Source organism: Theileria parva, chromosome 2 (assembly GCF_000165365.1).
Source record: "Theileria parva strain Muguga chromosome 2, complete sequence, whole genome shotgun sequence".
Classification (NCBI taxonomy): domain Eukaryota; phylum Apicomplexa; class Aconoidasida; order Piroplasmida; family Theileriidae; genus Theileria; species Theileria parva.
Window position 1 is genome coordinate 719,719 of NC_007345.1, and position 23,383 is coordinate 743,101.

At 33.6% G+C, this 23,383-nt stretch overlaps 15 protein-coding genes and 1 non-coding gene across 16 annotated transcripts; 7 read left to right on the forward strand and 9 right to left on the reverse strand.

Annotated features, from left to right (window-relative positions):
- Position 1: 1 nt before the first annotated feature.
- Positions 2-3,144, reverse strand: TpMuguga_02g00363 (uncharacterized protein; the record flags this gene model as incomplete). Its single annotated transcript, XM_759836.2, has 7 exons — positions 2-273; positions 313-355; positions 387-466; positions 500-757; positions 790-2,751; positions 2,815-2,913; positions 2,946-3,144. 7 exons carry the CDS (start codon positions 3,142-3,144, stop codon positions 212-214), a joined length of 2,703 nt encoding a protein of 900 aa, XP_764929.2. The 3' UTR covers positions 2-211.
- Positions 3,145-3,597: 453 nt separating this feature from the next.
- On the forward strand, positions 3,598-5,203 carry dph1 (diphthamide biosynthesis enzyme Dph1/Dph2 domain protein). Its single transcript, XM_759837.2, has 5 exons — positions 3,598-3,938; positions 3,982-4,500; positions 4,535-4,780; positions 4,822-4,984; positions 5,015-5,203. Exons 1-5 carry the CDS (start codon positions 3,678-3,680, stop codon positions 5,110-5,112), a joined length of 1,287 nt encoding a protein of 428 aa, XP_764930.1. The 5' UTR covers positions 3,598-3,677; the 3' UTR covers positions 5,113-5,203.
- A 38-nt stretch (positions 5,204-5,241) lies between these two features.
- TpMuguga_02g00365 (YT521-B-like domain protein) lies at positions 5,242-6,782 on the reverse strand. Its single transcript, XM_061305378.1, has 3 exons — positions 6,515-6,782; positions 5,951-6,481; positions 5,242-5,917 (listed from the first exon to the last, which is right to left on the reverse strand). The coding sequence occupies exons 1-3, from the start codon at positions 6,570-6,572 to the stop codon at positions 5,697-5,699; spliced, it is 810 nt and encodes a 269-aa protein (XP_061161347.1). The 5' UTR covers positions 6,573-6,782; the 3' UTR covers positions 5,242-5,696.
- A 50-nt stretch (positions 6,783-6,832) lies between these two features.
- TpMuguga_02g00366 (PWI domain protein) lies at positions 6,833-8,382 on the forward strand. The gene is made up of 3 exons (XM_061305379.1): positions 6,833-7,260; positions 7,462-8,238; positions 8,272-8,382. The coding sequence occupies exons 1-3, from the start codon at positions 6,990-6,992 to the stop codon at positions 8,319-8,321; spliced, it is 1,098 nt and encodes a 365-aa protein (XP_061161348.1). The 5' UTR covers positions 6,833-6,989; the 3' UTR covers positions 8,322-8,382.
- TpMuguga_02g02160 (uncharacterized protein) lies at positions 8,326-10,164 on the reverse strand. The gene is made up of 3 exons (XM_061305530.1): positions 9,783-10,164; positions 8,548-9,720; positions 8,326-8,518 (listed from the first exon to the last, which is right to left on the reverse strand). Exons 2-3 carry the CDS (start codon positions 9,258-9,260, stop codon positions 8,446-8,448), a joined length of 786 nt encoding a protein of 261 aa, XP_061162130.1. The 5' UTR covers positions 9,261-9,720; positions 9,783-10,164; the 3' UTR covers positions 8,326-8,445.
- A 56-nt stretch (positions 10,165-10,220) lies between these two features.
- Positions 10,221-11,874, reverse strand: TpMuguga_02g02570 (N2227-like family protein). Its single transcript, XM_061305588.1, has 5 exons — positions 11,235-11,874; positions 11,053-11,186; positions 10,903-11,003; positions 10,794-10,872; positions 10,221-10,762 (listed from the first exon to the last, which is right to left on the reverse strand). Exons 1-5 carry the CDS (start codon positions 11,670-11,672, stop codon positions 10,294-10,296), a joined length of 1,221 nt encoding a protein of 406 aa, XP_061162131.1. The 5' UTR covers positions 11,673-11,874; the 3' UTR covers positions 10,221-10,293.
- A 134-nt stretch (positions 11,875-12,008) lies between these two features.
- Positions 12,009-13,210, forward strand: Dusp12 (dual specificity phosphatase 12; the record flags this gene model as incomplete). Its single annotated transcript, XM_061305380.1, has 3 exons — positions 12,009-12,430; positions 12,462-12,512; positions 12,557-13,210. 3 exons carry the CDS (start codon positions 12,009-12,011, stop codon positions 13,167-13,169), a joined length of 1,086 nt encoding a protein of 361 aa, XP_061161349.1. The 3' UTR covers positions 13,170-13,210.
- A 178-nt stretch (positions 13,211-13,388) lies between these two features.
- RPP2A (60S acidic ribosomal protein P2A) lies at positions 13,389-14,089 on the reverse strand. Its single transcript, XM_759843.2, has 4 exons — positions 14,011-14,089; positions 13,695-13,884; positions 13,572-13,662; positions 13,389-13,539 (listed from the first exon to the last, which is right to left on the reverse strand). Exons 2-4 carry the CDS (start codon positions 13,857-13,859, stop codon positions 13,463-13,465), a joined length of 333 nt encoding a protein of 110 aa, XP_764936.1. The 5' UTR covers positions 13,860-13,884; positions 14,011-14,089; the 3' UTR covers positions 13,389-13,462.
- Positions 14,090-14,132: 43 nt separating this feature from the next.
- On the forward strand, positions 14,133-14,720 carry TpMuguga_02g00371 (Proteasome maturation factor UMP1 family protein). Its single transcript, XM_759844.2, has one exon. It carries the CDS (start codon positions 14,295-14,297, stop codon positions 14,694-14,696), a length of 402 nt encoding a protein of 133 aa, XP_764937.1. The 5' UTR covers positions 14,133-14,294; the 3' UTR covers positions 14,697-14,720.
- Positions 14,721-14,742: 22 nt separating this feature from the next.
- CPSF30 (Cleavage and polyadenylation specificity factor CPSF30) lies at positions 14,743-15,406 on the reverse strand. Its single transcript, XM_759845.2, has 2 exons — positions 14,944-15,406; positions 14,743-14,912 (listed from the first exon to the last, which is right to left on the reverse strand). The coding sequence occupies exons 1-2, from the start codon at positions 15,343-15,345 to the stop codon at positions 14,799-14,801; spliced, it is 516 nt and encodes a 171-aa protein (XP_764938.1). The 5' UTR covers positions 15,346-15,406; the 3' UTR covers positions 14,743-14,798.
- Positions 15,407-15,488: 82 nt separating this feature from the next.
- ung (uracil-DNA glycosylase) lies at positions 15,489-16,611 on the forward strand (the record flags this gene model as incomplete). Its single annotated transcript, XM_759846.2, has 7 exons — positions 15,489-15,762; positions 15,799-15,930; positions 15,959-16,022; positions 16,083-16,262; positions 16,292-16,367; positions 16,404-16,502; positions 16,532-16,611. The coding sequence occupies exons 1-7, from the start codon at positions 15,533-15,535 to the stop codon at positions 16,609-16,611; spliced, it is 861 nt and encodes a 286-aa protein (XP_764939.1). The 5' UTR covers positions 15,489-15,532.
- Positions 16,612-16,624: 13 nt separating this feature from the next.
- On the reverse strand, positions 16,625-17,814 carry SF3B4 (RNA recognition motif family protein). The gene is made up of 7 exons (XM_759847.2): positions 17,697-17,814; positions 17,489-17,599; positions 17,330-17,457; positions 17,202-17,300; positions 17,022-17,172; positions 16,848-16,991; positions 16,625-16,813 (listed from the first exon to the last, which is right to left on the reverse strand). Exons 1-7 carry the CDS (start codon positions 17,761-17,763, stop codon positions 16,641-16,643), a joined length of 873 nt encoding a protein of 290 aa, XP_764940.1. The 5' UTR covers positions 17,764-17,814; the 3' UTR covers positions 16,625-16,640.
- A 72-nt stretch (positions 17,815-17,886) lies between these two features.
- TpMuguga_02g00375 (uncharacterized protein) lies at positions 17,887-20,015 on the reverse strand. The gene is made up of 3 exons (XM_759848.2): positions 18,431-20,015; positions 18,288-18,331; positions 17,887-18,254 (listed from the first exon to the last, which is right to left on the reverse strand). The coding sequence occupies exons 1-3, from the start codon at positions 19,275-19,277 to the stop codon at positions 18,111-18,113; spliced, it is 1,035 nt and encodes a 344-aa protein (XP_764941.2). The 5' UTR covers positions 19,278-20,015; the 3' UTR covers positions 17,887-18,110.
- On the forward strand, positions 20,007-20,079 carry TpMuguga_02g00974. The gene has a single exon. It is a non-coding gene; the product is annotated as a tRNA-Ala (tRNA).
- On the reverse strand, positions 20,016-22,250 carry TpMuguga_02g00376 (PCI domain protein). The gene is made up of 6 exons (XM_759849.2): positions 21,482-22,250; positions 20,959-21,452; positions 20,816-20,929; positions 20,675-20,784; positions 20,564-20,643; positions 20,016-20,531 (listed from the first exon to the last, which is right to left on the reverse strand). Exons 1-6 carry the CDS (start codon positions 21,969-21,971, stop codon positions 20,236-20,238), a joined length of 1,584 nt encoding a protein of 527 aa, XP_764942.1. The 5' UTR covers positions 21,972-22,250; the 3' UTR covers positions 20,016-20,235.
- A 3-nt stretch (positions 22,251-22,253) lies between these two features.
- TpMuguga_02g00377 (RNA recognition motif family protein) lies at positions 22,254-23,311 on the forward strand (the record flags this gene model as incomplete). Its single annotated transcript, XM_759850.2, has 2 exons — positions 22,254-22,850; positions 22,882-23,311. The coding sequence occupies exons 1-2, from the start codon at positions 22,660-22,662 to the stop codon at positions 23,309-23,311; spliced, it is 621 nt and encodes a 206-aa protein (XP_764943.1). The 5' UTR covers positions 22,254-22,659.
- Positions 23,312-23,383: the final 72 nt, after the last annotated feature.

The window sequence follows — 23,383 nt, forward strand, 5'->3', positions numbered from 1 at the left end:
GAAATAATTAAAAAATTATATAATGGGGTTGAGGAAGGATTAAAATGGATTTAATGGATTTATTTTCGACTATTAGTCTCAGCGGCATTAGGAATAAATTACATTTTTATTTCATATTTTGATCTCAAATATATTCTTGATTAGATAGTGTGTATTGTCCTTTATTATTAACACATACTTCTATGTGTATTCTTTCTCCTTATCTAGTTATTCATCTGACTGTTTTTCTCCTCACGGCACTGAACAGTCCAAGTGTTCTTCTAGGTTTCATTTCTAAGTGTTGTTATTTAGGTTTTTGGTTTTTTGACTTACCGCTTTTTCGCTTTTCCTTGGTATCCTCCAAATCCTTATTTTCCTGAAAATTTTATTTACACTGTATACATTACCTTGTTTCTTAATCTATCAAAAAGGCTTTTTCTTGGTTTAGCTTTCCTGGAATTCTCGTCATTTTCATTGATTTTGGGACCTATTTACATAGTTGAATTTGTATTAAACCTACCCTCATTAAGCCATCCAATTGTTCCACCCAAGAGTTCTATGTATTCGGTCTTTTCACAATAAATTGCAATAACTGCGTCTATACGGTCCTCCATAATAACCTTCAAATAAGTGTGTTTCTTTCTCTTATTTCTTATGATTTCGCAGTATAAGTCAGTCGCAAATATGTCAAAAATATTTTGATCTAATTTAAACAACAATTTGTCATCATCGTAATCGAAAAAGATTTTGCAATGAGAAGATGTTGAAGGTTTATCGGCTAAACTTTAATCTAATAATCTTTAAACTTACTGTTAACTATGTAAGCTGTTGCATCAAACCCGTTAACTAATATCTCATAGCGATTGTTCTTTAGAGGCCTTACTACATTTCTTCTAAAGTCAAATGTGTCATTTTCGTATTCTAGTTGGCCTTGGTCTGCATCATTTGCCTCAGTTTCAATATACCTCGATTCTGTAATAAACTCATCTTGAGTGTCAAATCTATCAGTAAACATGTGGTTAAGTGAAATAGTTGAGTCGGCCTTTTTAAATTCCGATTGATTGGTAAGCATATGTCCTAGAGAAACGGTTGAATCCTCTTTCTCGTATGGGACGCTTTGATTTTCATTATCTTCAAAATCAGTCTTACCAGTCAACATGTGCTTTATAGAGATATTTGAATCAGCCTTTTCATATGGGACAGCAATGCCTTCATTATCTGCAAGTTCAGATTTGTTAGTAAACATATGCCCTAATGAAATTGTTGAATCCGCCTTTTCATATGGGATAGTCGTGCTTTCAATGTCTTCAAATTCAGATTTAGTAGTGAACATGTGCTTTAGAGAGATATTTGAATCAGCCTTTTCATATGGTCCGATCTTGCTTACAGTATTTTCAAATTCAGATTTAGTGGTAAACATATGTCCAAGTGAAATAGTTGAATCATACTTGTTAAATGAACCCTGTTTACTTAGTTGATCTTGAAAATCAGATTTGTTAGTGAACATATGTATAAGTGAAATAGTTGAGTCCTTCTTTTCAAATGACCTTATCTTGGTTACAGTATCGTCAAATTCAGATTTGCTGGTGAACATATGCCCTAAAGAAACAGTTGAATCGCCCTTTTGTAAAACATCTATAAATTCCTTGGAAAGATCTACTTCTATGTCGTTTTTAGAGGTATCAGAACCTTGATTTTCAGATAAGTTTAGTGAAATTTCAGAAGGTGTTTTTATAATATTACTAACGTAAAGGTCGGAGCAAGAACTTTTGGTTGAAAGAACGTTTCTACTATTATATAATTCATTTAAATGATAATCACCAATAGACGAAGATTTCTCTTCATTATATAAAGATGTTTCATTCTCAGGGTAGCCAATTTTATATTCAGTAAGTAAGTCACTGGTCCCTTCAAACTTTCCAGAATCTTGTGGCTCATCTAATTCGTAATTACCACTGGGACTTTTAGACTGGATGTAACTGTTACGTTTAAATGATTCTGAAAATAACTGAGCTCCAGACTCAGATTCCTCAGGAGTTTCATCAATAGAGAGAATTGGTTTCTCAAGAATGGACTTTGCAGTTTCTACACTTGTGGTGTATCTAGATAATGCTCGAGAAGTGTTTTTGGAACTTAGAGTAGAACATAATCTACTCAAATCCATTTTAAATGATTTAATGGATCTTATTGTGAAGGGCGAATCTACAGCTTTATATATTTCTTCATCAGTTATTAGCCTGTTTTGTAAAAAACTAGGCGTAATCCTAGTATATATACTTGCCACCTCTGAACTAGGACCATCACGATTACTCAAAATGATGCTATCTGAAGATTCCGTTCTCCTAGGTGTACTAGTTGGTGAGAATTCCTCCTCGGGAATAGTTGATTTGACAGTATTACTGTCTATAACATCAGTTGTTGATGACTCATTAGGGATTCCACTGAGAGCAAGTTGTTGTTTGAGTTCCATGTCGTAAATTTCACTAATGATACTTCTCCTGTCTCGATAAGATCTATTAATAACATGTTCAGCATTTCTCTGTTCACTAGTTTTAACAGCATTTTTGTATATGTAGCTGTTTTCATGCATATCCCTTAAGATAGGGGGCATGTACCCAGCATTGTGTTTAATAGGTTTTTCATCACTGAAAATGCCTTTACCTTTCAATACGTTATAAGAGTATTTTGGCTTTGATTTTTCAATATCCTGTTCCTTATTAGGATCATATTTAGGCCAGTTCTTTGTTACTTCATCCCAAAATATTGAAGGGCCTGAATATTACATGTAGTTATACATAATATATTTATGCGTATATATTATATAGTGAAACATACCACAGTATTCAACAGTATTTGTTTTCTTCTCTTTTGGTTTATCCTCTGGCTTTTTAAATTCAAATATCGAGTCCAGCAAGTTGAGAGGTTTATTAGGAACTAAATAAATATTATTATTAGTTTATAAGTACCGAAATCTATGTGATGCTCCACGAAATCACCCACATCATCAGAGGATTGCTCATAATTAACTGGTGAATCATTGTAAATTGGAGTGTTTTTAGAAGTTAATGAAGGTTTAGGTTTTATATGATGAGGAATAGGTGTTGATCTATAACAAACAATGCCTCGATCATAAAAAAGTACGGAATTTCTTCGTACAAAATGCATTGGAACGTGATAAAATAGACATAAATTGAAAATAAATTTAACTAATTACAACAACGAAACTTTAAAAATAAGATTTTAAGAGTTCATAATGTTTAATATAATTCATTATTTAAAAAAATAAAAAGAGCGACAAATATTAAATTATAATAAAATATATACATAAATAATATAAGAATCCAATGTTTCAAATGGTTATAATAATAGATCAGAGTGCACTTGGACTATTAAAGTGATCGGATCAAATAATTAAATCCATGTATATACTGAGTTTTTTAAAATAACAAATGTTTAATTTTCCACATCTTATTTGAAAGATAATGTCATATTTTATAATTAAATATTAAGATGAAATTTAAATTTCTCCAATAAAAGAAAATGTGAATGAATAATGAAGCAGAATTATTGTTATTTACCCACGAAACTAACATTAGAAAGATAAAATTAATTATTTATATAGAATCATTAATGATTACATAAATTAATTATTTAATGTAAATTGTAAAATAGATTTTGATAAGTAATTTTTAAATTCTATGGGTTCTGATGTAGCCGTTACTGATTTTCCTCCTTCCACATTTAAACTAGAAAATTTATCTCAGTTGGAGGAGGAATACTTAGATAAAATTATTAAAAAGGCTCTTCCGTCTAATTATAACTTTGAAGTTAAAAAATGTGTGTACAGAATAAGACGGAACCGGTATTCTTCAGTATGCCTTCAGATGCCTGAAGGGCTATTAAACTGGTCTGTTGAAATAAGTGAAATCTTATTATTTTTCTGCAACTCATTGAAAGAGGTATTCTTTTAAATATTATTAATATTTATACAAATTGTTTTAGGTTGTTATAATGGGTGATGTAACTTACGGAGCCTGCTGTATAGATGATTACACTGCAACCTCTCTCGGTTGCGAATTACTTATTCATTATGGGCATTCATGCTTAATACCAGTAACTGAGGTCACAGTTAATTGTTTGTATGTTTTTGTTGAAATATCATTTTCCGCCCAAAAACTTTCATCGTCAATTGAGTCTTGTTTTGGTCCAAATGAACACATTTTAATGATGGGCACAATTCAATACTCAAATGTTATCCGTGAGTCAGCCTCAATAATGAACAACAATAAACATTTTAAATATCTAGTTGATGTTCCCCAAGTATCACCACTTCTGCCCGGGGAAGTTTTAGGCTGTACTTCACCAGTAATTGAACTAAAGCCACGAATTAAACCTGGTTTTGAAGAATCTTCTGATGTTTCCAGCAGTATAATTTTTGTTGCTGATGGTAGATTTCACCTTGAGAGCACTCTTATCCAGAATCCAGGCATTAATCTTTATCGCTTCGACCCGTTTAATAAGGTATGTTGTTACTGCTAGAGTAAACAGTATTCAGATTTTCACTGAGGAAACTTATGATTTGGATGCTCTGCATAGAGTTCGTTACAACTCGATTTTAACAGCTAGGAATTCTAAACGCGTTGGTATTGTGCTCAGTACCCTTGGCAGACAGGGTAATATCAACATCATGAACAACATCTGTGATCTTTTGTTATCTAAGAATATTAAGCATTTCAAGATATTGGTGTCTGAAATCACAACTGATCATTTGAAAACACTCGACTTCGACTGTTTCATCCAGGTAATAATTACTAAAAATTGATTTATCGCATTTGTTTGTAGATTGGTTGCCCTAGACTAAGCATAGATTGGGGGGCTTCATTTCCTAAGCCACTGTTAAATCCATATGAAGCATATGTTGCATTCAAGAATATTGAGTATAAATCAGTTTATCCCATGGACTACTACTCCAAGTGTGGTGGAGAGTGGACTAACAGCTCAGCCAGTTAGTTTTTACAATCTCTATAATGTATAGATGCCAGTTGTTGTAAGAACCCAAGTGTCAAGGAATCCATTAAACAGCGACTTTTACAGAGAACGCTCATGTCGAAACACTTATCATACTCTAAATGAATGGAAACACCTTTAATAACTGTAAAATAGACCACTGTAAAATATATCGTATCAATTTAATATACCAAACTCAGTTAATATTATAATATACAACTGCGTTGTATATACCTATGTGTATGGTTGTGTGTATTAAAATGGAGAAAATTAGTTATTAGACTTAGTTTTATTTAATGCGAAATGAGAAATTCTTCTATAAAAAGGCAAATCACAATGCGTTTTGCCCATTACAATGTCATAAATGCGACAAGTTTCCATATCCAACAGCGACTCGAACTCGTTGTGGTGTGACTCAAGCACGTCTGGATTATCCCTAATAAAATCTGATAAAATAATATCCAGTTCCTTCATTCCCGTGTTTTTAGCTCTGAAAATTAGTTTCTTACTCCTTAGATCTGATGAGGTAAAGTTCCTGTTCGATAAATGGGTGGTGTCAGTAAATCCACACCTAGTCCAATACCTTGTGGGAATCGAACTTTTAATGAACTTGAACTTTGAAAACATCTTAAAGCGTTAAAATATACAAATAACCTTTCTCTATAACTAGCAAATGGTACACACAATCAACTAAAACTGTAAACTGAATATCAGCTAGGGCTGGTAAGAGACGAAATATCAAAATCTTCTGGAATTTCAATCCAGTAGTTATGAGATGTGTTATATAGGGATATATATGTATCATATGACATGTTAGAGATATCAATAGGAAATATTAGGAGAGAAGGATTAAACTCAGAAGCCATATCAAGTGAGTAGACGTTGGCGCCCTTGAGCTTCAAACTCTTTTGAACCGTGGGAAATAATTCAACTAAATAAATATTTGTGTATGAATTAAACTTACGTTGGTTCTTTGAGTTTATGAATTTAGGTGAGACTTCAGAGTTTGGTTTCACTGGAACAGGTAGGAGAGGTTTGGGGAACCCTTTAAAGGTGTCCAACGTCCGTTGAAACCTTTTTTCAAATACTCTACACAGGTCATACCCTGTGTTTTTATCAAGTTCATGCCCATCTTTCAAATTAACAAGCGGCACGTTTGTGAAATACTTTGAAATGTGGATATAATCAGGTGGATTCAGGTCCAGCAACCTTACCCAGGAAATGTCAAACAGCGGACCATCAAACTTAACGCTGGAAAATTTACTCTTTGACTTTGAGTATTCACCAGGTCTTGACTTCATCAAGGCGTATCCCATCAGCGTGTTCGTGGCGAACAACGGGAATATGAGAATAACGTTGAATCCGTTATCATAGTGTTTCATCAATGTTCTTTCAACGGATGATCTTGTGCCCCAAACATCATACTCTATGGCAGTTGCAGTGGATTCATGTGACAATCCTTTTAAAATGAAATACACGTTATTCTTACTAGAATCTAGAATAATTTTTAAAATTTAAGTAAACTTACAAATCTTTTTGGCCGTAGAATGCGATGCATTTTTATAAAAATATTTCAGTGTATCCATTTAAATTAATGGAACCTATTTCAAGTGTTAAGATATTGTACATTGAGCATATTTATTAAAAATCAGATACTGAGTGTGAATGTTAAAATAAAACATATGAAGAGTAAAATTACAAGTTAAAAATAGTTAGTCCGAATATAAAACTAATTTATCATGAAGTTTAAAATGATTGAGATATACATAGGATTTGGAGTTTAAAATAATATGAAAACCCCTTCTGAACCAGATGGGGTAAGAAAACCAACTTCTTGATTATAAATGTACAATTAAAAAGAAGATTGTATAATGAACACCTTTGCTGTTTAATTCTAAGAACCCTTTAAGGAATTTGGTATGTTTGAATAAACACATCCCTATTTTAATAAGTTATTACATTTGCATCCTTAACAGTATTGGAGATTTTTTGAAACTTTCCAAATGTTCCACTTAAAAAGATATAATAAGACGGAAGATAACAACCCCGTCCTTGTTGGTAAGGAGAAGGAACTCTACGAATCTAAAAACTGGCCGAAATCATTTTCTAGTCCCGTCGACATCACCAGGGTTAAAATCGACGCCTTTAAGCCATGGATTACAAAGCGTGTATCCGATTTGATGGGAATTGAGGACGACATTGTCATCGATTACTGTATGAGCCAGTTGAAGGATCTTGGCGAATCTGACGCTAAGAGAAACACCCAACTTGCAGGCATCTTAAAACCACACATATCCCTATATATCCCTATATATACCTACATATCCCTATATATCCCTATATATCCCTATATATACCTACATATCCCTATATATACCTACATATCCCTATATATCTTTACACATCCCTATATATACCTAGATATCCCTATATATCTTTACACATCCATAAAAATATTCTAATAATCCTATTTAGAGGATGGAGGATCAGTTTTTAATGAGAAACCACGACTAGATCCTAAAAGGCTCCAGATTAGTCTGACTGGTTTCATGGAGAAGAAAGCTGGAATTTTCGTGAGGGAGCTCTGGGAACTTCTACTCTCAGCACAGTCTAATCCTGATGGAATCCCTCAGGCATTTATTGACGGTGAGAACAGAGAGAATGAGCCTGTAAAGGAAGAACCTGTTAATCATGAAAAGAGGGAAACTTCAAGAGACTCTTCGCACTCTTCATCACTTAAGAGTACTAAGAACCACGACGATCATAGATATAGTGATTACTCAGAAAAACCCAAAAGAGAACCTGAAACTGACAATGCCAGGGAGCGGGAAGATAGAGCACAGAGCTACAGACGACATGACTTTAAAAGAGAATATAGAGACCGAGATCATAGAAGAGAAGATTCATACAAACATCGCAGTGAGAGAAGAGAGAGGCGACGTTATAAATCTAGTTCCAGATCTAAATCGCCAGTTAGGGATATAGACAGTTCAGAATCCGTACTCAGATCACGGTCGAGATCGAGAGACGTAAGATCTCGGAAACATAGACGTAAATCACCTTCGAGCTCATATGAGGAGAAACACAAGCGTCGCAGGAGGAGAAGGTCGGTTTCCTCAGATTCATGGTCACCAACTCGAGATCGTCGTAGACAAAGAGAACGAGCCCGGCGTAATCGCTCTAGGAGCCATAGCAGGCAACGATACACCAGAAAACGAGATTACTCCTCCAGCTCATCGAGCCTTGATCCAGGTACCTGACCTGCAATAGTTAATTAATTTTTAGAACGAGTTAGGGAAATGACAAGGAAGATACGAACGAGGACCAGTAGGTGAATTTATGTATAAATCTAAGGGACTTAGACTCAACTTCAGTTTTTAATTTAGTGCACATCTATGGCTATTTACATTTCTATCCATATGTACTTGTGCCTATGTAATAAAGATTTATTGTACAAGATTATAAAGTGAATTTCGACCTAACGTCCTCATCGATCTTCACTATTTGCTGAACTATATCATCAGACTCGTTCCTGAATAATTATTTGGGTAGGTCGCTTACATTTTCCTAATCTGAGCTGGGGAGTATTGCCTGACATGTCCGAAGATCCTGAGGTCTGAAATAACCTTATCTAGAGGGTAGTAAAACGGTGATTTGAAAATGTTAAAGGACTCAATTGGCGGTAGAATTGCGTGCATATCAACGTGTGAGTTAGTGTTAGGGTAATTGAAGCCGAAAATTGCACTCTTGAGAACAAAATCAGTATCAGATTTGTTAGACATCTGAGACTTAAAATGGTCAGAAAACTTGGTATTTGGTACTAAATGAACGATTTTACCTGTTATGATGTCCCTGAAAATCCCAATACACTTCTCGTTCATTTTATTTAAGAGTGGTACGTGTGACTTTCTGAAGTTCTTTATGTCGTAAAAGGTACCATTTGGGAAAGCAGAAAGGTGTATGAATGAACATGGACTTCTGTTAATCATTACAGTAAAGTCAAAGCACCTATACAGAGTAGAATCCTGTCGGCTTTGCCACTTCCGAGAGTTGCTAACTTCACATACATGGTCAAGGTTCCTAAGCCTTATATCACTGTCAGTTAGACCATTTGAGCAACTGATGCAGCTTATGGAGGATAGACTATTGAGAGACTTGCAATTTCCACATTTCTTTACGTAAAATCTATTAGTGTAAAATCGGCTATGAGTTGAGGAGTGGTGTAGAAAACGTATACCTAAATAACGGACACAACTATGATGCAATTTATTCATTTCGTTTTGTTGAAAACGACTGAGGAAATTGGAATATCTGTTACTGAAACTTTAATTGATGATGTAATGTCCGTATCCAGAAATAACGTTACCTTAAACACTCCAAATTTAGTAATCAGACCCGATTCTGTGTGTATTTTTACGTCCTGTTCCCTCAACATGTCAAGTGGGCCAAGAATTTTAATAGATCTCAGTCTATGTATTATATGTATTGGTCTCAAGGGCGCGTTAAGTTCATCTGGATTCTTACTCGATGAAGGGATCTGGAATTCAAGTACGAGATTCCTTCCTATTTTATCCTTGAGTTGGAGTGCCGAGGTTCTCCTAATATTCGCTAGAGCCTCTTTGTAGTCACGGTCAAGTGCTATTCCCACTAGTTCAGATCTCGTTGTGTATCTTGCGAATCCAAATGGAACCAGATAATTAAAAGCGAAACTGCGATTTACATGGACCACTTCACCTAAACAGATTTATTTATTTATTTATGAATGGTTGTGTATCTAAGATTTTGTATTTACGAACCTTTTTTACCCACGTTAGGCGTATCCTTCTCTAGAGTTACTTGGACATATTTGTATCTATGGGCGAATAATTTTGAGAATCCAGGGTGTGAAGATTCCTCTGGATTCTCTCCCCTTATAAAATCCTCCTCTTCAGGAGGGCTGTTTCTTTCAGAAAACGCCGAATTTGTACCACCGTAGTTGCGATATAATAGTGAAGACGATATGTGATTTCTATAATTGGAATTTCTAACAAAAGAGTTAGTAGCAACAGCCACTGCGATAAGGAAGAGAGTGAAATTTCCTATGATGAACTTGACAAAGTACAATATGGATAAAACATAACAAAATAAATATATTTACATAAGGAATCCAGGCAAATAATCATAGATATTGGAATTGAAATTATCAACTAAGCCCTACACACAGTCGACACAATACCACTAATAACAATAAAATAAATCGATATAATAATTTATTTCAGGTTATCATACTTCAAATTTATAGTTTTTGTTTAAAACCACGTGCGATGTTTAAAATGCATTTGACTTCCCGTAAACGTCGACATCGTTTCTAACTGCTTCAAAATATATACACTTGTACTGCGTTTTCATCATACTCAGGGAGTTAGATGTATAGTTGGCATCCTTTATTTCAACTATCTCAATGGTAAACCAGTTTGAGATAATTTTCTCAATTTCGTTCCAGGCTAACTCGATGGAATTATGAGTTAAATCAGCGTAATGGTACAGCAGAGGCCCAATGTTTGCCCATAATCCTCCCTTTTTTATAATCTTGGCAATTGTACGAATGTAAGAAATGATGTTCTTGGCTGTGTCCAAAAAGAAGCAGGTTAGAATCCCGTCGAAATATTCATAAAAGTCGTCGTAGGCCTCTGTAAACTCACCGGCACAAATGGAGAAATTATGTGACTCAAAATTAAAACTTGAAGGTGAAACGTCTGGAATATAAATTTCCTTCAAATGGTCATCGTTTGATATTCTGTTTCATTTTCGCTTATATCAGAACTAACCTGTTACTGGTATCAAGACAATAAGGGAAGATTTTGAAGGTTCTAGGCTTAATTGAATGATTAATAATAAAGTTTGACCCTAAACATCATGATGTGGAACTATTAATACCAATGAGCATGAAATATGAAAATTCATTTCCTTGGCTTGAGTAACCAAGTTTCAAAACCTCAAATGGAAGTCGACCAAGTCCACAACCAGGGCAAAGAATTCTGACAATTTTTATTAATAAATTATATTAAAATTTTAAATTCAAATTACAATGGTGGATTTTTAGGATCTTTAATTGGTAATTTACGCTTTAGTGCATCCAGAAGTGGAGTGAAACATTGATTACGTTCATGTTCACCTTCATCCGACCAGTCCCTGACAAACTGCCTTAAAGTGGTTCTTACCTAATAAGTTCATTAAGTTAAATTAATAAAATTCTGGATAAAGGATACCCAATTGCCATTCCTATGTAAAATAACAGGATCACTGGTTGGATTGATCTCAGAATCCTCAAGGTCCTCAGGGGCGTTACAGAATGATGTATTTTTAACAATCAGACGAAGCTCCTTAATGACATCTTCATCGGTGTATTTGTTCTCATTCTCAAGGTATAACTTGTCCAGTTTGCCCTCATAAGTGTCGAAATTAATAATTCCAGAAACCATCGAAATGATGAAGTTTTGATTAGTAATAATGGCCTTTAGCATCTTTATCGTCTTGGCTGCAGGTGATTCTATGAGGAGCTTTTTATCATCCTCGGTTAGAAGGTTGTATGACCTATATACCCGCTCAACTTCAACAGACCCATCCCTCTTGTATGACATAAAGGAGTATAAAATGTTAATAAAGTGCTGAAGTTCCTCTCGTTCATGTTTACTGAGATTATTCATGTTAGTATGCTTATGATACGTATAAGTTAATTTTGTTAATATAATTTACATTCATCTTAGAATGTGTAACACACTGGCATTGGTATACGTTTACTAAAAAAATAAAACGAATAATAAAAACAAAAACTAGCCAAATTTGAACAATTTAAAACAATTATAACACGAGATAATCATCATGTATAAAAAATTATGTTTGTTATCCTTATTTCTACGTTTATTGACCCAAGATGACACAATAACGAAGATATTATTTAGTTATTATGCTGAATGAAGTTTAAATCCGATTAATTGTAAAGTATTTGTTTTTTATATACGATTTTTATTTAAGTCGTTCAAATGGTTAGGATTATTGAAGGGTTGCACGTTGGAAGTTTTAACACAGTTAATAAGTTATTCTTACCAGCGAAATCTGATAAATATCAAGAATTGTATAAACAAAATAATGTAGACTCGGATTCCGTACAAAATGTTAGTACTGCCGTTGTTTCAGTTTGCCACGATGTGCCATATTGGTGTTCACTAAGAAGTTCAAAAGGGAATAAAAAATTCGATGTAAAAGATCCAAAGTTATCAGATCTGTATAATAGCAATTTCTCAAATTCATACTTAAATTTGCATTTTGACCTTGTTTTACCATCAAAAGATGACGATTCTGAAGTCGCCTTTGAGGATGGATTCATGTTTGTACTACATTCAATTATCTTTGCCGATGATCAACCTGAGGAAAGATTTTACAAATCATTTCAATTTTCATATGAGTATGTTTAAAACTAATTTAAAAGCTTTTAGCTTATTTGAATACATTTTATCGCTGGAAAAAGGATTAGTTTTCGTCCACTGGTTTGTTACTCCATTATTTATAATATTAATTTGTTCATTTTTAGTCAACTGGGACTGTGTAGAAGCACTTCTTTAATTTGTTCATACTTGATGAGGAAGTGGAACAAGCCCTTCCTGGAAGTTAAGAGGTACATGAAGAGTGTTCATCCAAAGACTGCAATTAGTCACTACTTCGAATACCAGATGATTTTGTATTATAAAAATGGGTTCAAAATAGACGACGAGAGTGTATTCTATCAGTATTACCTTAAAACTCTAGATAGTTATCTTAAGAACAGACATAACTTGAACTTGGAAAGTGAGAAAGACCCTCAATTTGTGTACTCCTGTAAAACCTGCAGGACAACTTTGTTTTCTGACACCAACATCATTAAGCATGAAGAGAATGGAAAATCAAGGAAAAATTCAGAATGTAACAGTATTTTCATTGAACCGATGATGTGGATGAAGGACCTAGAGTTACAGAGTGGCAAGATGCTCTGCAGTAACGACAACTGCAATGCAAAGTTGGGCTCATTCTCCTGGCATGGACGAAATTGTTCCTGCGGTCACCTTCAGGTTCCTGCTTTCCAAGTCCAATTGTCAAAAGTTGACAGGTTTGACTACTTGGAAACTGACAGAGTGCCACCAAAGGATGACAATTTGCAAGTTAAATGACTAATTTCATAAACATATATCAATTTAATTATGGCTTTACATTATCAAATACTCTTAATTATCTAAATCAGCAGAAGTTTCTTCGATAAAATCACAACACATTGTTAATACAAGATTAGAATAACCTAATTAGTTGATATAACTTAAAATAAATGATTTTACAAGTATGGATTGATAAAGTTGGTAAATGTAATCCCATAAAAATAACCAAGGCATATGTTGTGTTGTGATAATATATTAAAAAAATTTAAGAATAGGAAGAAGTAACGATATTTTGACTAAAAATCATGAAATTAGTCAAATAGTGAGAATCCCATATCATCTTCCTCTTCCTCAGGCTCAGGCTCCTTCTTAGATTCCTCTTGTTTTTCTAAAGTTTAAGTTAATAATAATTTTAAATACCTGAAGATCCCGATGCCTGAACTGTAGAAGCTACTGCAACACCTCCTCCAGCTGGTAATGTCTGAAGCTTACTCAAACCAGCACTTATGGTCTAAAATAAATTATTTTTTAAATGTAATTTACCTCATGGACGGATTTCCCTGAGACAGCTGAGAAAAAGGCATTCAAAGCATCCTCGTCCACTTCCGATCCAACGGAGTTAAGAACATCTCTGACGTCATCTTTGGATGGGCTGTCGTTACCACAAGTAACGGCTAAAAGGTAACTTGCAACGTATTTGAGAGACATTTATAAGACTTCAGAGGTAATTTACCTATAATGTAAATTATATTTTGTAAAAAAATAATATTAAAAAATATAGAATCTTTATAACAATATAATATAGACAGATTAAACCACAAATACTAAGTATTATTTTATTAAATAAATAAAGACTTACAAATTGATTGTAGATTCAAATCAAAACGGTACGTCGATCTATAAATTCAATATAAATCTGATATTTTAAGTTCATATAGCTGGGGCTTTAAAGCGTTGGTGGGGAGATAAATGTGCCGATATATTCCATTAAAGCTTAATCTAAGTCACATTTATAAATTTTAAACAAAAACGTCAGACAGATGCAAATTACAATTTGTTTCTAAAATTCTGACTTATTATATGAAGTTTTTATTGGATTATTTTATTAATAATTTTTAACCTATTCTATATTTTGTAATAAAGATGGAAAATAATAGCTTTTCTGGTGTTAATATTGATTTGAATTGTTTTCCAAACAGTTTTCTGGATAATTTTGAGAAGGACAACATACCTTTTAGACTGAATGAAGCACATCCAATCCACGATATTGATTTTAATCATTTGAAAAAAACAACGATTGATGAAAACAACAGAATCGCAAAATGTTTTGGTTCACAGCAGGCCTTAAAGAATTCTATTGAGAGAAACATGTGCTCAAAATCAACTAGGCTCCCTGGAATCACCAGCAGTATGCTTTCACTGGAAATTTTAATGGACAAACTGGATACTTTAGAATCGTATGATTATATGAATACAGAAAAACCAACAAATGACTTTGGATTAGGTGGAATCCACTCCCATATAGAAGATAAATTGAACATATAAACTTCTAATCTACTAAATTATAAATATATTTAATAATATACATATATATTCATTTTATGTGATTATGATAAATTTAAAAACTCCCGATATTTATGAAAAATATTATACAATCCTTGGAAAGGCGAACAATAAAGCAGAGTTGAAGGCATGTGTGAACTTCTCGAGATTATTCTTATAGGAAAGATCATCCGAATAGTCCAAATCATTTTTATTTTCCTAAAACAGATTTAAATAAATTAAAAATTACCTTTGAACCGAGAAAATCTGTAGTTTCATCATCTCCAGTATGCTTAAATATACAACAGCCTTTTAATCTGTCAGTACAAAAAGCGTTTTTCTCAACAGATTTACACGGAGGCATCCTTGAATATACAAGTTGATGCAGAAAATCACAGAATTCACCCTTCATACACATCCCTTTTAGCCAATGGCGACAAACTACTGAGTGCTTTCCACTACTACGCTCAATATCAACCCTTTCAAAACCTTTTAACCTCAGCAATGCTACCTTCTCACTGTCCCTTTTAAGGACGTCAAGTGCTAATGTTATAAGAGGATCATCTTTCTCATTTTTATGATCATCCTGTGTACTTTTTAAATGATTATTCTGGGTATCAATGGCTTCATATAATAAGGTTGAAAAATCCATAACAAACAAAATTAAAATATCATTACATTTTAAATTAGTTATACATATTTATAAAACAAATTAAAGTAACAAAAAATAATAATAGAAGAAATTAGAACAACAGATACCCTCTATTGAGAAATATATACACACAAATTGTTAATATTTAATCGAGATGTAGTTTATTATAAATGGAAACATTGTATTTATGAATTTTAGCAGGATTCTTAACACATATTTGTTTTGTAGGATGAGCAAGAGGCTTATTACCGACTTTTTTGAGACCAAAACTGATCTTCCAAATAAAAAACCACTGCACAATCCAGTTTCTACTGAATTACCAAATAAAACTCCTGTTGTTGTAACTACTTCCTCCGATTCTTCAAAGAATGAAGATGAGTTTTCTGATTCTATAAGGAATATGCTTGGAGATGAATGGTATCCACAAAGCTATTAAATAATTATATTTATTAGGTTTGAAGTTCTTGATTCTGAGATTAATAAGCCCTATTTTAAGAGTTTGTGGAACAAAGTTTTGAATGAAAGGAGCTCTAAAAAGATTTATCCACCTGCACATTTGGTCTTTAATGCATTTAAACTAACACCGTTAGTCCGTAATTTTTATTCTTTGTAGGCTATCAAAGATTAAGGTTGTTATAGTAGGACAAGACCCATATCATCAACCCAGACAAGCAATGGTATTCATTAACTTTATATTTATTTAATTTCATTTTAACTTTATATTTATTTATTTTTAGGGTCTTTGTTTTTCTGTTCCCAAGGGAGTATTACTTCCCCCAAGCCTTAAAAATATTTTATCGGAAATTGGAACTAAGAGTTTTCACGGAGACTTAAGTTCTTGGGCCTCTCAAGGCGTGTTTCTGCTCAACAGCATACTCACCGTAGTTGACAGTCAGCCCATGTCACATAAATCCTACGTAAGTTTGTTTTAAAAATATTTTTTAAGGGATGGGACACCTTCACAGACAAGGTCATAAACATAATAAACAATAAACGGGAAAACGTTGTATTTCTACTTTGGGGTATATATTCTATATTTAATTATTTACTCTTGTTAGGCCGTTCTGCTCAACAGAAATGCGCAAGCATATCATCGACAAAACACTTCGTTTTAACTTGCGGTCATCCATCTCCACTTTCAATTAAGCATTTTAAAGGTTTTTTAAGCATTAATTTAATTTTCTAGGATGTGACCACTTTAATAAATGCAACGCATACCTGAAGAAAACTGAACAGGAACCTATAGAGTGGACTCTTCCACAGTGATTAGTACTGAGTATAATTTGTTAAAAATATTAGTTCATATTAAACATTGGAGGTTGAGGCATTGTTTGAGGAATGACTGGAACTGTATTCTGCATAGGCAGTGGTGGCATTCCAACGGGAAGAGCTCCCATATTAGGTTGGGGTAGCAGTGGAGGGTTAACCATGTTCTGCGGTAGTCCAGGCATCATTACTGGGGGCGGATCTATAATTAATTAATAAACTAATATTAAACATACTCATGACGGGGTACATGGGCATTTGAGGAGGGACGAATGTATTTGCTATTGGCATCTGGGCCTGGGCAGCTGCCATGTGCTTACTGTAATCCTTTGGCCTCTTTGAAGCAATCAGTCTCTCGGCAGCACCCCCGTGACGTTCACCTAAATAACGTAATTTTTAAATTTAACTACCTTTAGTGTCCTCTTTATATGCGTATGATACGTGTATTGGCTTGTTACACAGAAACTGGCCGTTCATAGTACGAAGAGCAGCATCACTAGCCTCAAAATCGTCAAATGAAACTATGGCGTAGGTCTTGCCCGAGGTTTCAGACCTCACCATCTAAGAAGAATTATATACACACTAATTACCTTGGCTGACAAAACTCGCCCAAATGCTGAGAAGGTATCATGGAGTAGTCTTTCATCAACCTCGTCGTCCAAGTTACCAACAAAGAGTTTAGCTCCAACCTAACAATAATTGATTTGAGGAAAAATACCTCTCTTATTTCCTTATCTTTTGAAGCTTTGTTCAGTTTTAACGGTTTGTGGTATAATTTAACAAAATTGAGGATCTTTAGGGCATAGTCAGCGTCGACTTCAGTTTCATATTCTACGAATCCAAAACCTATAAAAAGATTTTAAAATTTTAAAAAAACCTTGGTGTTGGCCGGTAACTTTATCTCTTGGAACGTTAATACTCTTAACTCTTCCTGCTTGCATAAAAAATTCCCAAAGAAGTTCCTCATCGGCTTGTAAATCGAGATTACCTGTCCAAAATATGTTTTAAAATTTTTAAGTAATTATATCTACTAAATATATAGATAATTATCGTAGATAATGGTCAAATTTAGTACGGAATCTAACCTATATATAAAGTAGCCTCTTGGTTGCGATTATAAAGTGAAAGAATATCTAAAACTCTGGACGCCATGTTTTATTTAAAAATCATTTTTAAAATAATAAAAAATTGAAACACATAAAAACATTATTATGAACAAATCAAGGTACTTGTGGTGTTTAGAGAAGGAACATAATAAATATAAATAATGAATAAAATTGTAGTATGAGATTAATATTTTACATTTGAAAACAACAATCTGTTTTACTTGTTAATTTACATATCCTACTTTATCACAATATATACAATTTACTTTACAAAACTACATTGTTAATATTTAATCCAGGAATTGTTTAACAAACACTTATACTACATTTCGATATGTTATAATACACTTTATCTACTCATCCTTGAATTACTGCATTTTGCTATTGTTAACACTACTGGTTCAACTCCTTTTTGAAGCAATTGTCGTAGTTATAAGACTTAATAATCAACATATAATCGTCATTTGAACGCTTAGTTTTCCGATTTTTTGGTTTTTGGGTTTCACAATTGTTCCCCCCCTTTGAATCATTAATTTCCTAAATGTGTTTTGAACGACTTTGTAAACTTACATGCTTTACTGTGGCTTGGCCTACCATATTTTCAGAAGATTTTTCTACAAATGAATTAGCTTAAAATAAATACACATCTAATAAATGTTTAACAACATTTTATTAAATAATTAACTTGATCTACGTTTAAATTGTCTAAATACCTGATTGATCAATCGATCTGAATTCGCAATTTTTCTGCTTTATGGAATAAAATTTTCCGTGATCACACAATTTGGATTCACAATTCTTATCAATCATGTCATGAATCATTTCAATGGTGCTGTAATTGCTGTATTTCAAGATTTTGGCCTCGAATTTGGACAATTTTCTATTTTTTATCCTAGTTCCTACGTTTCTGGCTGTTGTGATGACGGGGATGGCGATGTTGTTTATGGAAGTCGGCGTTTCTTTTTTCCTCCTTTTGACCTGACTGTCTCTGTAGTATGGCCTGGTGAGATAAGCGCCCGGTTGAGTGTTTCGAGTCCTCTTCAAACTTAAGTTTTCGATTATCAGAGGGTCGTTTTTATCACATAGGTCTGACAAATAAGGTCGAGATGTAACCTCGTAAGTAACCTTGCTTTTCCTCTTATCCAGCTCGATTAATTGGTCATTGTTCAATTCTTCCAAAATAGTGCCGTCGTCCTCATTAATGTGTCGGTTGTACTCGATAACTTTGTTCAAGAACGAACGTGCGATGTGATAGCTCTTGATGAGCTTGTCGGTGTCGTCATATCTGAAGAGGCAAGTAACGATTTCGTAGTCATTGTCATAGTATTTCACCTTCCACATCCCCTTGTTAAAATACAATCCTCTAATTCCACTCACCGGCCTAGCCCCAACTTTTGATAGTCCTACATTGACTCTATCAATAGTTTTTCCAAAATTAGATTTTGTGATATCTCCTAGGGTTTCTAGTTCAGAAAAGTATGATTTGATTTTGGGATCATTTATGGATTCTAGTTGTTTGTTGATTGCAGAAACGCTCTCTTCCGTCGTTTCGGAGGCCATTCTTATAAGCGCAATGTGTAAAAAACGAACAAAATTGTACAAGTTATTAAGATGTGAAAATTTAGTCACATGTTACAAAAAAGGAAGGTTTTCAAAAGGAATATTCGGGAATTCTGAGGACATAAAAGTGATGGAAAATTTTGATACCATAAGTACATAAATTGCAGCTCAGGTGTACAAGTTCCTTTAAATTTTAAAATGGTGGCAACAGTAAATTATAAATATTTTAAAGATAATATATCTATAGGATAAAGTGGTTATAAACATTAAAATTAAGAAGATATGGAGATTCGTGATTCCTCTTACACAAAATACTTTACATAGAAAAAATATGTATCTGGAGTGTATATATCTAAGATTAAACATTATTAAATGTATTTATAAAGGAAAACTGTGTTTATGGTCCCAAAATGGGTAATATTTAATAATTTATAGATGTTGGGATTCCAGATCTTCACGATGTCCCCTTGTTTTCGAATAAAACACCGTTTTTAGGCACACATCCATGCTTTTTCTTTAATTATAATAAAAATTCTATCTTCTACTGCGTTGGTATTTATCTTTTAGTTTTTATTCAACAAAAATAGTCGTACGTTCTGATTACACCACTTTCCATTTTTTCACATTCTTTTTTAATATCCTGTATAAAATAATAATTAAATACGCCATTCAATTTTTATTTTCCAATTTTTTAATCCACTTAAATCATAAATTACGCTTTTTAAGTGAGGGCGGCTAGCTCAAATGGTAGAGCGCTCGCTTGGCATGCGAGAGGTACGGGGATCGATGCCCCGGTCGTCCACATTAAATATTTTATTTTATTTCACCCCTTTGAGTACAACTTAATTTATCAATATATTTTTCACTTCTTAGGTTAGTATTTACCGAACATATGTACATTTAGTTAGATTAATCAATTGATATTTAGAAATTGAACTCCCAATTATTAGAAAATTATTCACCATAATGATTCCTGGTCAGTACGTTGAAAATCCTTTCCTTGGTTAAATTTATGCTGATTCTTTTTTTGCTGGTTATAAACAAACGGTCTTCTCTGGAGATTCCTGTCCCCCAAATCTGAGGTCCTCATATTTTGGAGTGTGTTGTCAGCGCTCCCAGTCATTTGTGAAAAGTTCTGTAGGATCATATTTGACCTCAGGGTTAAATTTTGAGTCTTCTCAATGACTTGCTGGTACAGGTTAGGGGGTACTGTCGAGATTTCTACACAGTTTTTTTCGCTATCAATTTTCGCCTCTAAAGTTCATATTAATGAATTTAACACTTACCGACGTGAGAGTGTCTAATTATGTTTACAATCCACCTTTCAGCGTCCAATGATGTCATGTTAACGTTTTGTGCAATTATACTAAGGGTATTTATCAAAATTTCAAACTAACTCTAGGTTTATTGACTTGTGTATCCTACAGTAGGTTTCAAATATAATGTGCCTGGAGCTTTCCTCAATTGCGTCCTTGAGCGGGTTTAGGAGCACGTCAACGTAGCAGGCCTAATTATTAGTGTGTGTAACATTGTGGTACCTCTTTGATTTCAACAATGTGTTTTTGGGCAGCCTCAAAATTGAAGTCAACGAAGAGTGCACCCAGGAGCGATGTGAACGTATCATTATATTTATGTTTGGTGTTTGCAATTACCTGAAATACTTTAGATTTGAATAACTTACGTTGCTTATTGTCTTGAAGTGATCCTTCCTATTCCTGTTCAGAATTGCGTACACTGCGTAGTACCTCAGCAAGTGAGGCGTTAACAGGTTAACGACTGCCAGATTCCTCTCATCTAGGAAGTATTCCTGGAGCTGTGGCCATTCAAACGACTTTGTGCTCTTGTTGCTTAGGTGGAACAGGGCCAGGTGGTACTTGAAAATGTAAAACAGTGACCAGTGCAACAGCCAGCATCTCTTCAAAATTAGGTCCTTTTTGTCTCGACTCATCTCTTCTGAGTTCAGAAGTTCAGCAAACTTAAGAACGCAATAAACGCCTGATCTAGGAGTTCTCTGGTCGATAAGTGTGGTATCCTTATCATTGTCTGAGTCCTGTTGCACGATTACCATTGAGGACATTTCTTGCAATTCTTCGTGGCTTGATGGGAGAAGTACGCTTAGCATATTACAGCTTATGATTCCCCAATAACACTTCATTTTATTCCTGGTTGAAGAGCCTGAAGAAAATATTGTTTATAAAGTTTACCTTCTACTGTGTATTTTGACACTGAGTTGACGTAGTAAATTAGTAGTGACTTGCAGTTCTCGTAATCTTCTCTGTCAAAATATGCTTTTGCTAACTTTAAAATCAATTCGTCGACGTCGTGTGGGAAGTCGGTGCTAACATTTAACTGTGATGAGTTGGCCCATTGTATCAATGATGGAACAGTAGTTTTTTCGAAAGTTGAACTGATTCTATGGAGTTGTTCCTTTTTATACATGGACAAAACGACTTTAAACTGTTCTATTTTAGATAAAGAATCGGTTTCCAATTTAGAGAACTCTTCATCTGATAGTTTACGGGACTGCAATTTTTTGTTTAGTTCCTCTCTAATAGAGCTCAAATCATCTGCTGAATATATATTCTTTGAACTCAACCAGTCTAAAACATACAATACCATCTTAGGCTCCAAGTATGGAGAGAGCTTAGAAGTGATGTCATATTTATGACAATCAGGAAAATTAGATTCTTTCATTTTACAATAAAAAACAAATTATAAAAGAACAAAAGAACAAAATTTCATTAAAATAAACCAATAGAAGAAACAATTAAAAAGAATAGTTTATTATGAAAATATGCTAAATTAGAACACAGGTGTCAAATAATAAAATAAACAAATTCATAATTTAAATAAAAACAATATATTGACTAGAATTATCTCTTAAGATGATAATTATAAATTTACAAAATGGAATCTAATCAAATTAATTAATCTAATGTGATAGTAATATATTTCCCCATTATATTGAATAAACAGTGTTATAACACTTATGTAACATCATATTATTTTTTATTTTTATATTATACAACAATAAAATACAATAAGAATATGTATGATGTGATTTGATTTGTAATTATTTCTTCACAGTTCTTTCAATGACCGCATTGTTAAAGCTGCCATCACTGTGTATGGTATTGTTGCTTACTATTTGTACATCGAGTTACTTGAAACCTTTCTTCCCCGGATTTTTTAATTCTAAGAGATCTGGGTTTCCTGGAATTTTAGGGAAATTTTCTGTAGTCGGCGACAGACTGTCGATTTATGTATCATTATCTTGTATTTTTTTTGCCTTCTGGACAATAGCGTTTAAATAAAATATGTTATATTAACTTGTATTTTAATTGTAATATTTTTCAAAGTTGGATCATAAAATAATATTAAAATGGCTACAAATTACAACACTGTGGATATTCTCCCCTGCCAAACTTTATATGTATACAACCTCAACGATCAAATACATGTAGAAGTACTAAAGAAGCTTCTATACGAATTATTCGTTCCTTATGGAATCATAGTGGATATCGTAGCTAGAAGAACGAAAACATTAAGAGGCCAAGCCTTTGTGGTATTCAGGTAATTTTCTAAGGATCAAATAATGTTTTAGTGAAATATCAAGTGCAACTGCAGCTCTAAAGGGACTTAATGGAAGGAAAGTTTTAAATAAAGTATTGAAGATCGAATACGCAAAAAACAGATCTTACAAAACACTCAAGCCATCTGACTACTATAAGATGTCAAAAGCTAATCGAGCAAAGCTTAAACATGTCTCAGATCTACCAGAAGATCTAAGATCTAGCTTAACAGATGAATCTCACGCGTTATTCGTCCAAAATATCCCTCATGATATGAGCAAGGAATCGCTGGAGTTGCTATTCAAACAATATCCGGGCTTCAGGGGCTGTAGATTTATAGAAGGCCGATTCGTAGCCTTTGTCGATTATTCTATGGCCTCTCAGGCAGAGATCGCATTAGAGGGTTTGAATGGATTTAGAGTATCTCATACTCACGCCTTACAAATCTCACTAGCTAATTAAATACTAAATTTATGTATTTTTTGATATTTTTTTAATTGATCATTCGTTCATCTTAAATTTTAATTTGATTGC

Bases quoted from the DNA above. Each gene is read 5' to 3' on its own strand.
- dph1 (XM_759837.2), top strand. From the start codon at position 3,678: ATGGGTTCTGATGTAGCCGTTACTGATTTTCCTCCTTCCACATTTAAA. The intron at 4,501-4,534 runs GTATGTTGTTAC...AACAGTATTCAG, and splicing joins GCTTCGACCCGTTTAATAAG to ATTTTCACTGAGGAAACTTA. The intron at 4,985-5,014 runs GTTAGTTTTTAC...TATAATGTATAG, and splicing joins GTGGACTAACAGCTCAGCCA to ATGCCAGTTGTTGTAAGAAC.
- TpMuguga_02g00365 (XM_061305378.1), bottom strand. From the start codon at position 6,572: ATGGATACACTGAAATATTTTTATAAAAATGCATCGCATTCTACGGCC. The intron at 6,482-6,514 runs GTAAGTTTACTT...AAATTATTCTAG, and splicing joins TTCTACGGCCAAAAAGATTT to ATTCTAGTAAGAATAACGTG. The intron at 5,918-5,950 runs GTAAGTTTAATT...ATATTTATTTAG, and splicing joins CATAAACTCAAAGAACCAAC to TTGAATTATTTCCCACGGTT.
- TpMuguga_02g00366 (XM_061305379.1), top strand. From the start codon at position 6,990: ATGTTCCACTTAAAAAGATATAATAAGACGGAAGATAACAACCCCGTC. The intron at 7,261-7,461 runs GCATCTTAAAAC...AATCCTATTTAG, and splicing joins GAGAAACACCCAACTTGCAG to AGGATGGAGGATCAGTTTTT. The intron at 8,239-8,271 runs GTACCTGACCTG...ATTAATTTTTAG, and splicing joins CTCATCGAGCCTTGATCCAG to AACGAGTTAGGGAAATGACA.
- TpMuguga_02g02160 (XM_061305530.1), bottom strand. From the start codon at position 9,260: ATGAATAAATTGCATCATAGTTGTGTCCGTTATTTAGGTATACGTTTT. The intron at 8,519-8,547 runs GTAAGCGACCTA...ATAATTATTCAG, and splicing joins CCAGCTCAGATTAGGAAAAT to GAACGAGTCTGATGATATAG.
- TpMuguga_02g02570 (XM_061305588.1), bottom strand. From the start codon at position 11,672: ATGAATAATCTCAGTAAACATGAACGAGAGGAACTTCAGCACTTTATT. The intron at 11,004-11,052 runs GTAATTTGAATT...AAAAATTGTCAG, and splicing joins GATCCTAAAAATCCACCATT to AATTCTTTGCCCTGGTTGTG. The intron at 10,763-10,793 runs GTTAGTTCTGAT...AAAATGAAACAG, and splicing joins TGTCTTGATACCAGTAACAG to AATATCAAACGATGACCATT.
- RPP2A (XM_759843.2), bottom strand. From the start codon at position 13,859: ATGTCTCTCAAATACGTTGCAAGTTACCTTTTAGCCGTTACTTGTGGT. The intron at 13,663-13,694 runs GTAAATTACATT...AATTTATTTTAG, and splicing joins CAGGGAAATCCGTCCATGAG to ACCATAAGTGCTGGTTTGAG. The intron at 13,540-13,571 runs GTATTTAAAATT...CTTAAACTTTAG, and splicing joins TCAGGCATCGGGATCTTCAG to AAAAACAAGAGGAATCTAAG.
- TpMuguga_02g00371 (XM_759844.2), top strand. From the start codon at position 14,295: ATGGAAAATAATAGCTTTTCTGGTGTTAATATTGATTTGAATTGTTTT.
- CPSF30 (XM_759845.2), bottom strand. From the start codon at position 15,345: ATGGATTTTTCAACCTTATTATATGAAGCCATTGATACCCAGAATAAT. The intron at 14,913-14,943 runs GTAATTTTTAAT...AATCTGTTTTAG, and splicing joins CAGATTTTCTCGGTTCAAAG to GAAAATAAAAATGATTTGGA.
- SF3B4 (XM_759847.2), bottom strand. From the start codon at position 17,763: ATGGCGTCCAGAGTTTTAGATATTCTTTCACTTTATAATCGCAACCAA. The intron at 17,301-17,329 runs GTATTTTTCCTC...AATTATTGTTAG, and splicing joins AAGATAAGGAAATAAGAGAG to GTTGGAGCTAAACTCTTTGT. The intron at 17,173-17,201 runs GTAATTAGTGTG...AATTCTTCTTAG, and splicing joins GGCGAGTTTTGTCAGCCAAG to ATGGTGAGGTCTGAAACCTC.
- TpMuguga_02g00375 (XM_759848.2), bottom strand. From the start codon at position 19,277: ATGGCCTCCGAAACGACGGAAGAGAGCGTTTCTGCAATCAACAAACAA. The intron at 18,332-18,430 runs GTATTTAGACAA...ATTCATTTGTAG, and splicing joins CAGATCGATTGATCAATCAG to AAAAATCTTCTGAAAATATG. The intron at 18,255-18,287 runs GTAAGTTTACAA...AAACACATTTAG, and splicing joins GCCAAGCCACAGTAAAGCAT to GAAATTAATGATTCAAAGGG.
- TpMuguga_02g00376 (XM_759849.2), bottom strand. From the start codon at position 21,971: ATGAAAGAATCTAATTTTCCTGATTGTCATAAATATGACATCACTTCT. The intron at 21,453-21,481 runs GTAAACTTTATA...TATTTTCTTCAG, and splicing joins GTCAAAATACACAGTAGAAG to GCTCTTCAACCAGGAATAAA. The intron at 20,532-20,563 runs GTAAGTGTTAAA...TATGAACTTTAG, and splicing joins AATTAGACACTCTCACGTCG to AGGCGAAAATTGATAGCGAA.